The sequence below is a fragment of the Globicephala melas genome, chromosome 10 (assembly GCF_963455315.2).
Source record: "Globicephala melas chromosome 10, mGloMel1.2, whole genome shotgun sequence".
Taxonomy (NCBI): Eukaryota; Metazoa; Chordata; class Mammalia; order Artiodactyla; family Delphinidae; genus Globicephala; species Globicephala melas.
The window spans coordinates 5,082,332-5,092,157 of NC_083323.1; the positions used below are offsets into that span (position 1 = coordinate 5,082,332).

General features: G+C 53.0%; 1 protein-coding gene across 1 annotated transcript in view; it reads left to right on the forward strand.

The window, feature by feature from the left end:
• Nucleotides 1–6,532, forward strand: part of SHISAL1 (shisa like 1) — an 81,157-nt gene extending 74,625 nt beyond the window's left edge. The window contains exon 5 of the mRNA XM_060306469.1: nucleotides 569–6,532. Within this exon, the coding sequence (XP_060162452.1) occupies nucleotide 569 (1 nt within the window). The 3' untranslated portion in view covers nucleotides 570–6,532. The remainder of the gene's footprint in view (nucleotides 1–568) is intronic.
• The last annotated feature ends 3,294 nt before the right edge of the window (nucleotides 6,533–9,826 follow it).

Genomic DNA, 9,826 nt, shown 5'->3' on the forward strand with positions numbered 1-9,826 from the left:
TCATGACATTTTTTCCCTTAAATTCCATATATATGTGTTAGCATACGGTATTTGTCTTTCTCTTTCTGACTTGCTTCACTCTGTATGGCAGACTCTAGGTCTATCCACCTCATTACAAATAGCTCAATTTCGTTTCTTTTTATGGCTGAGTAATAGGTTTTATAAGTTGATCTGGTTTTGTCTTACAGATTGAAAATTGTATCTTTGTATCTGCACTCTCTGTTCTAATAATTAGCCTGTTGATTCTCTTGGGTTTTCTATGTACGTGATCTGCCAATAATGGTAATTAGGGTTCTTCTAGCCCACTCCTGACACTCTATGCTCTTTTCTTGTCTTATTGCTTGGGCCAGGGGCACTAGTGCTGTATGAAACCATAGTGATAGCAGACCTGCTTGTCTTGCTTCCAGCTTTAAAGTCAAACAGGTCTCAATAACTAGAACACAAAAACATGTCATGTGCTCAGAGAAAAACCTGGGTTCTCCTGGAACTGAGGCCAGAGAGAAATGTCCCCAGTGCATCACCCTGGAGGAGACACCATGTGATACTTTGTTCCTTTCTGCTTCCCTAGAAAACCCTTTTGCCGTGCCTCAGGATGGGGGAGGTGAGACCCAAAGCACCTGGCTCAGCCTCCGAGAAGTACCACTTCAAGACGCCAGGGAGAGCCAAGACGGCCGTGGTGGCGGCAGAGGAGAAAACGCCGCCTGTGCCCGAACCCTTCCTCGGACTTCTAACACTACGAGCAAACTCAGGGGTGGGGGCCGGGTGCAGGGGGGGGCTTCTGAGCCACCCGTCCGCAAGCAATAGTCCCATTTTGGGCCAGTGGTTTCTGAGAGATGGCGCCATGGTGGACTCAGGATGACCGACACAGCTGCTCCGGCCAAGTGAAGCCGGGAGGATTCAGGCCATGTGTCGTACCCGTGCGTGGTTCCCTTGCCTCTGCTCCCTCCAGTAGTGGCCTGTGGGCCTCTCTGTGTCAGAATATTGAATGTGAGTGTGTGTGCGTGCGTGTGCGTGTGATCAGGGGTATCCTTTTTGTTTGTTTGATTGGTTTTATTGGGGTCCCCCCAAGTTCTCTGATGGGCCTGAGTCACCTTGTGCTGGGGGTCTGGCCCAGCGTCCGGGCTCCAGCTTCTTGATGCAGCTGTGAGCCAGATGGAGTTGGCAAGCACAGGGCACAGCCACGCTTTGTCTCAGGGGGTGTTGGGGATGCGAAATGCCGGCGGGGTTTCGTTCTTATGGAATTTGTTCCCATAATGACAGTGATAATGAGAGACACGTCTCAGGCCATCCTCGGGGCAGGCACTAGATTATCTTCACGTACGCCCTCTCTCATCACCTGGGAGGTGGGTGGGATGAACTCCCTGCAGAAATGGCCCATGTCTCACAGCCAGGAGGAGACCAGTCCTCGGTTTGACCTCAGAGGTATAAGAACCCAAAGTCCAAGCTCCCCAGCCCAGGGTACCCCCAACACAGTCCCTGGAGCATCCCCCCAATGGCTTCTCAGTGGATGGGCCATCACCCAAGCTCTCCACCGTCGCTTCCGCAGGACCCTCCTACACACAGCACATTCTGGTTAAACACCTACTGTCTGCCAGCCCTCTGCTGGGCAGCGATCGGGAAGGGAGATGAGTCAGGCTGGCCTCGTCCCTGCGCTGGAGGAGCCGCATCTGGTGGGAGAGACAGACACACAGATCTTTGCTGGACAGAGTGATGAGCACTGTGGAAATGCAGAGGGGAAGGTTCTAGAAGCCCTTCCCATTTAAGGAGGGACTTCCACAAAAACTTGGATGCCCGTAACATCTGTCCACAGAGCTCACCACTGCCACCACCCACCCCGCCAGCCCGGGGGCACACACACGGAAGGGCCTGACCTAGGAAACGATCACATAAATCCCCGAGGGCCAGGGTGGCAGTGTAGACACCCTCATTCCCCTGGTGTTAGTGAAGCCAAAATCTCCCCCAGCGCCCAGCTGGGTGGGCCCGGCTCCTCTGCTCGCGTACCCTCACCTAGCAGGACCCAGTGTCTTCCACAGACCCTCTGCCCATCAGACGTGGCAGTGAGCAGGCAGGCCCCTGCTCGTGGTGCTGGTGTCCTAGCTGGGGGAGAGGACAGGGAAGAAATAAACAGTGAATAAGGAAGGTAGCAATAGCAGTGAGCCCTAAGCCGAGAATTTGGTCAAAACAATGTTCACGGGGGTCCTCTTGAGCTTGGGTGGTCTGGGAAGGGCTTTCTGAGCGGGCTAAGCCTAGCTCTGAATGATAAGCAAGAGCCAGCCATGGACTTTAAAGATATTCCAGGCAGAAGGAACAGCTAGTGCAAAGGCCCTGAGGCAGCAACTAGCTTGATGCTTTCAAGGAACAAAAAGAAATCCAGGTTGGCTGGGACACAGAGGAAGGGTGGAAAGAGAGGTGGGTGAGAGCCCAGATGCCGTGGTCCGCTGTGAGTCACCTTAGCCTGGAAAATCATAACACCTGTCCTTTGATAAAGCAGAAAGTTTTCCAGGGTGTCAAGCGTTTTCCATCCAGCCTGGCTTTTCGTCCTCTCAAAGCCCATAAAGAAGGGACTCTCCCCATTTCGTGGCCTACAATGCTGAGCCTCAGATGGGTCAGGTGGCTTGCCCAAGGTCACACAGGCAAGCTAAGGAAGACCCAGACCTGTGGCTTGAGTCCCGTCTTCTCCAGACGGTGCCGCCAGGGCCCGGGTGTACAGCTTTGGCAGAGGCAATGTCAGAGAACCTCCGCTTGGGGTCTTGATTAGGGATAGGCGTGGCTTCCTTTACCCGGGACGCTGAGACACGCCAGGACCTGCCCCTGGGCCTTGTCCATGCGGAGCAGTAGTCGCCATGGAGGGGAGCTCAGTAGTCATTCAGCCCAGCTGGATCAGCAAACACCTGCATCCCATGTGCATGGCCTCGGGAATCAGAGAGACCTGAGCCTTGGGGAGAGCGGTGTGGGCGCAGACCCAGATTCTGACGTCAGCTCTGCGCTGAGCGCAGTGTGACCCCAGGCAAGTTCTGTGCCTTCTCTGCCTTGACTAAAAGAAGGGGCTGTCGAAGCCCTTCCCACTTAAGGCGCGACTTCCATGAAAACTTGGATGCCCGTAACATCTGTCCACAGAGCCGACGTCAGCTCTGCAGGGACTTTTAGGGGGCTTGCTTCTCTGGCTTCCTGCGGTTCTGGGGCTGCTCGTGCGGCTGTTCATACGGAGACGCTTCCCCTGCCAAGAAGGAGCTGGCCTTGCCTCTCTGCCCCGAGCACTAGAGCCAGAGGTCACTGTCACAGAGACCAGCAAGGGCTAGGGTTCCCCTGATCTGCAACCCTGGGCTTGAGAACTTGCAAGGCGCTGCTCCCGACTCCACCAGAGGTCTTTCCAGGAGCGAATGATGACCCCGCGGAGGTTTACTCTTGCAGCCGGGCTGGGGATCAGAACCCTCTGTTGTGTGCAGGCGGCCCCTCATCGTGAAGTTCAGCAGACACCACAGACTTAGCAAACGGACACAGGGCAGCCTGGGATGCAGGGGGTGGAGTGCAGGGACCCACAGCACTCGCTGCCCCTTCCCCGCTGGGTGGTGTTGGGCAAATCGCTTCACCTCTCTGAGCCTCACCTGTCAAGTGTGTGGGGTGTTGGCGTGGGACGGAGTGGCTGAGGGGAGAGGGCAGTGTGCGTGGGTGTGAATGCCCATCTGAAAGGCACACGTGTGCGGCTCATTCCCTCTCAACGTCAAGGGCTCCTCAAAGCCCCTGGGACACGGGCCATCCTGACAAAAACCTGCCCCATCCTACCACGGCAGGCAGACGTGCCAATGAGTAGTGTCCCTGAGAATAAGATGCAGGGTAGAGACAGGTTCAAGTAGAGATTTACAGAGTTAGTGTTTTTTAGTGACTCCCTAACCTGATTTTTCAAGCTGCCTAGTTTTACTTTTTACTGTGAGCTTCTGGCTATAACCACATAATTTGTAAAAATAACAATAATAATACTACGAAAAGCAAAACAAAAAGAAGAGAGAGAAGATGGCAATACATCCGCTGAGGAGCTTGTCTTTGACTCCCTGTATTTGTAAGGACTTTTTCCCACTGGGAACTGTGTGTTATAACGAGCAGTTTTATGCTTTCCTTCTCATCTGTGTATAGCGTAATTGTGCGTTTGGGAATCTCTACACAGAACCAATACCTGCTGGCACCCATGGGCCTCTCTGCCCCCACCTGAACCTCTGAGATCCCCCTGCACCTCAAGGAGCAGCCCGCTAGCTCAGAAGGGCCTGGGGCCGCCAGCTGCCAGCCCGACATCTGACGCTGACCGGGACCTATAGGAAACAGGCCTTAACTGAAAGCACACGCACACGCACACACACACACGCACACATGCACACGTGTGATTCTGCAGGTAGTTCCCGTCTCTCGGATGAGCCCGTCTCTGATGCTTTAGAGAAAGAGCAGGTAGGCAGCTAGCATTCCTGGTGTGGGGGCCTTTCTCCTCTTCATCCAAAAAACCCTTCAGGCAAATTCATCCCCAGGGCTGGAAAGGAGGGCTTGGGGGCATCAGGGGAAACACAACCAGGAATGGGGGTTAACAGACTTCTTCTACCAAGGGATGCTTCTCAGCTCACCGTCAGATCAAAAGCTCCCTGTAGGCCATCCCGTCACATCGAGCCTGGCACCATCTCCCACGCGCCCAGCAGACCCCCAGACCCCTGTCCGCACCAGGCCGGTGTCCCAGCCCTCCGCTGTCCCTCCGGACCACGGTCCCTGCCCAGGCCCTGGCTCCTGGCTCCTCTGACACCCCATTTACTGTGTCTCCTAGAGGTCGTGCCGTAAAAGAAGATTAGTTTCCCAGAGTCACAGACTTTTTGAAAATTGTTGATTTATTTTCATTTTTTCAGCTTTGCTGATTGGTCCTCACCGATGGCAGGAGCCATGCCTTAGGTGGCCCTCAGAGGTGAATTTACAGATTCCGCAGCGATCCAAGTTGACATGATAGCCCCGAGAGGAGTTGCTGGGGGCATTTCTTGTCCATGTGGAGGGGCAGCCAGGTCACCGCAGACACATCTGGGTGGCCCCCTCTCTGCGGCAACCTTGGGGGATTCTTATCTTACCGCTCACCTGGCGGGCATAGACAGTGTCTACCTGTCCCCACTGGCCATCTGAAAGGTCAGCGGGGCAGCCACCCACCCAGTGAGTGGGTGACACTCTGGTCACTGCCACCTGCAGCCCCAGAACTCACCACCAGGCTGGGGTGATGTCCTGTCCCCTCCAGAAAACAAACACGGCACACCCTCCGTCTGACCGATGCCACGCCAGGCTCCCCAGCCCCTCCTTACAGCACAAATGCAACACCAGATGGTGATTAAGTGAATGTATGCAGCTTTGGAGCCCGTGGCCTGAAAACTTGAATGTTGAGTTGAGCAGTCAGGTGAGGTAGAAGATTCTAGAAATTCCATTTGTTCATGCATGCATTCATTCATCTATTCAACAAATATTTACCCAGTGCCCTTCTGGGAGCTATTCCTGCTGTAGACGGAGATGTCAGGGAACATGCAGTGTCTGAGGGAGAGGCTGGGATCACCTGTGAAATGACTTGTTGTGCCTAACGGTTAGGAATGTTCAAATTCATAAAGAGAATAAGTGACCTTGGAGGTGGCATTGTCTCCCCCCTCGCCCCACCCCCAAGTTTTCAGTCCAAGATGCTGCCAGACAGTTGGTGCTAGATAGATGCTTGATGAGTGAGCAGCTTTGACTATTAGTTACACTCTACCTAAAACTCCTATCTTCACGTCAAAGCCCTGACCTGTTTGCCCTTGACGGACTGAAATTCAGGGCTGCTGCAGTGCCCACCTCCAGGGGGCACCGTTTCTATAGACTGTGCTGTGAACAGTGACCCCAGGGATGGTGCAGTAAGGCGCCCTGTGAATTGCCCTAAACTGCTCTCCGAAATGTGCAGGATCCCATCAAAGTCAGCGAACCCCAGGAAGGATCACCGTGCACATGACCAAAACTTACAGATTACACGGCCTCTGTGGGCATCCAGTGTGGTCACAACTGGAGCCAAACTGGTGTCCCCAAGAGAATCTCTTCTTGGAAACTCACCTCAAGTTCTCACCTCGGTTCCTTCCCGTCTCTTCCCCATCTTCTAGGTTAAAGCTAGTGGGATACGTCACTGTCAAATAACCAAACAGTCAGGGTCTGGGTGATGGGCAATAACTAAGTGGGGACTGCGAGAGTGGGGGGCTTTGTCACCCTGACAAGGTAGGACCCCCCCCCCAAGGTCGGTGTGTCCTCCCCAGGATCAGCCGGACAAGGGCGCAGACACCATGGGACAGACTTGTCTCTCTCCTGTAAACCCCTACTTCACGTGAGCAGGCGTGGGGTCTCTCTGAGAGCTGATAACCGGGAAAACCAAAAACCAATAATATTCCTAATAATAATATAATGTAATAATAATAATGATGTGTTTTACACGGACCGCTGTTGCACTGCTTCTGTCTTTATATACAGTAGTTTTTATAAAGATGTCCTTAGGTTTTAATAAAGGAGTGTCACGTCAACTCTTCCCTGTATTAAAATTTGCTTTAATGTTTCAAAAATGTGCTCGGGAGAAGCCGCGCTCACAATTGTGGTCACTCTGTCGGGAGGGTGGACGGTCAGGGCCTGGGGTCTCAGCTAAGAAGCTGCTGGGGTGCTGTTAGGGGCAGCTGATCACATGGGTCCCTCCGCAAAGCCTCAGAGGGTCCAGCCCAAGGGCAGATGGGGAGGCCTGATGGACACCACCTCCCAGAGGGCAAGATTGAGGTCGGAAAGGAGACAGAACCTCCAAAGGGGCACTGGAGGGCGGCAGGAGGGGCTGCAAGCTGCGGGCCATCAGCGACGATTGCTGGGGATGCAGCGCCGTCCCCTCGCAACCCCCACCCCCAGCAGCACCCCCTTCCCCTGCACCCGAGGCTGGGGCAGCGTGAGAGCAGCTCTGCGGGTCAGTGTGTTTCCAAGCCTGGCTCAGAAGACAGCCCCCAGTGGCTGAGTCCACCTCCAGCCGGTGGGTCCACGGAGGAAGACCAGACCCCCTGCTCCAGCAGGGACAGACACACTTATTGGGCAAATAGGGGTTTTGCACCTCCAACAACTGTCGCCCAAGGGGGCCACGTTGGAGCCTCTCCACCCCCTCCTCAACCTCATTCCCAATTTGGCCAGAGTAGTGTCCCTCCGGGCCCAGCTCAGCTCAGAATTTCTGTCTTAAGGGCTAGTCAACTCTTCCTGCCACCCCAATGGACTTGAGTCCCATGGGATGGCGCAGACTCTCAGCGCACACCCTCCCCCCCGCCAACACCACCAGCCTCGTGGCTGGGGCAGAGGAAAAGGACCGGGAAGAGGCCAGGGTTGACATCACTGCTGTGTTGCGGGCACGTTCTTGGGGCACGTTGAGGCTTTTTGGAGAGCCCCGTGGAGGTCTTCCATGCGCCTGTTTCCAGGCAAGGAGGACCGGGCCAGGACCCAGCCACATGCACACACACACATACACACACTTACACACCTCCCTGCCTTGGCCCTGGGGAGCGGACAGAATAACCTTCTGAGTAAAGATTGTGCTAGAAAGCTGCCTTCTCTCTCCCAGTTGTCCCTTACCCTAGAGCAGGGTCATTTCTGGCCCCAGCTGGCAGGGGTGACAACATGAGAAGGACTCCAGATGCCTCAGGGTCTTGGGCACCCAGCCGAATGTCTCAGACTTGAGTGTATGGGCAGTGGGGAGCCATGGGCAGGCTGGGGGCAAAGGAGAGACACCACCGGATCTATCCCGTGGAACAGCAGCATCTGAGCGTGGAAAGGATGCACTTCTGGGCAGGACTTCGTAAGCTGGTGGCCGTCAGCGGCGGCGGATGAGCTGAGCATGGCTGGTTCCCACCCTGCTTGTTCAAGGACCTCCACAGCTTCCCTTTACATCCTTCCTCCCCTCCTCAGCTCCTGAGCCACGGGATACAGCCAACTGGAGCTTTCACAGGAAGAAAGCACAGCCCATGGCTCTCACTGGCCAAGCACTAGTTCCCCCCAGAGAGAAAGGTCTGCAGAAAGCAGGGGCCACCTGCCTCCACACCATGACCGGGCCAAGGGGTCCTGCCGGGATTACCGTCTTCACTCCACACAGGCAAGGAAGCTACCACAAAACGAAGCATCCGGGCTCCTATCTGCAGTGGCTCATATCTCAGGATAGCGTATATGAACGCATATATGTGGAATCATGTAGAAAAATGGTATACATGAACTTATTTGCGAACGAGAAATAGAGACACAGACGTAGAGAACAAACATATGGATACCAAGGGGGAAAGGGGGGCGTGGGATGAATTGGGAGATTGGGATGGACATATCTACACTACTATGTATAAAATAGATAACTAATGAGAACCTACTGTACAGCACAAGGAACTCTACTCAATGCTCTGTGGGGACCTAAATGGGAAAGAAATCCAGAAAAGAGGGAATATATGTATATGTATAGCTGATTTATTTTGCTGTACAGCAGAAACTAACAAAACATCGTAAAGCAACTATACTCGTTTAAAAAAAAAAAAAGATTCCATCCCCCGTTGCCTATGACAACATCCCCCTCAGTCCTGCATCCCGGATATCCCCCTCTGGTAGGTCATTACCACCAGTGTTCGAATATGTCTTCGTTTCACCCGTCTGAAAGGCGCGCTCCAACATGCACCCCCAGTGATGGCAGATCAGGTCTTCAGACTACCCCGCCCACCCCAGCCCCACCCTGAGAAAAGCTAGAAACCCTGGGCCACATGTATTTTTTAAAACTACCGGAGGGCATTCGAGAGCTGACAAGGTAGCAAAGAATTTTGGGTTCAAGGTCTGGGAGAAGACAGAAACTCAGAAAGATGAGGTCTGCACTTGGGGCTGCTTTTTCCCTGGGGACTTGCTGATTCTGAAACAGGGGGATGAGAGGATGAGCCATGGTTTTCCAGCTTAGCAGGCTAGGGGGAGGGGGTTGGAGTCCTGGACTACCTGAGGGAGGGATGCGTCACCCCCACTTTGGATGGGGACCTCAAAGGCTGCACCCAGGAGTAAGGGTGGACCCCCCTTACACTCAGTTCCACTTCACCTGGGGGCCCAGAGACACCCAAATCCTGAAATTGGATTAAGGGGGTCCCAGATTGCTGGCACTCCCAGGTAACTGATAGCACCATACACTGATCTTCTCCAGAGAGGTTTCATCATCCCAGGCTTCAAAATATTTCTACAAACAATTTATCAGATCTATTCTGTCTGTCACACCCTGTACTGTCTGTACAGCGCAGCAACGCACATAAGAAACAGCAGTAATGGATCACAGGAGAGACCCACAGAAGTTCCAAACCAGCTGCACTTAATATGCTCAAAATGTACAAAATTATTTCTAAAAACTGAAAACCGTAAAAATATAATACAGGAAAATTTTAAAGAACCAATTAGAAATTGTAAAAAATAAAAAGTATGATAACCAGACATAAGACCTCAGTAAATGGGTTTAAAGGCAGATTAGATGGAAACAAGGCAAGGACGTCTGCTCTCACCACTCGTATTCAGGATGGTGCTGGAAGTTCTAACCAGTGCAACGAAGGCACGAAATGGAAATAAAAGTCATGAAGATGAAAAAGGAAGAATTAAAACTGTCCCGATTTGCAGATGATGTGATTGTCTACAAAAAAAAAAAAAAGGCAAGGAAGCTACAAAAAAGACTTCTAGAGCCAATAAGTGAGTTCATAAGATCACGGGTGAGCACACAAAAATCAGTTGTATTTCTAGGTACTAGCAATGACCATATGAATGCTAAAATTATTACAATATCATT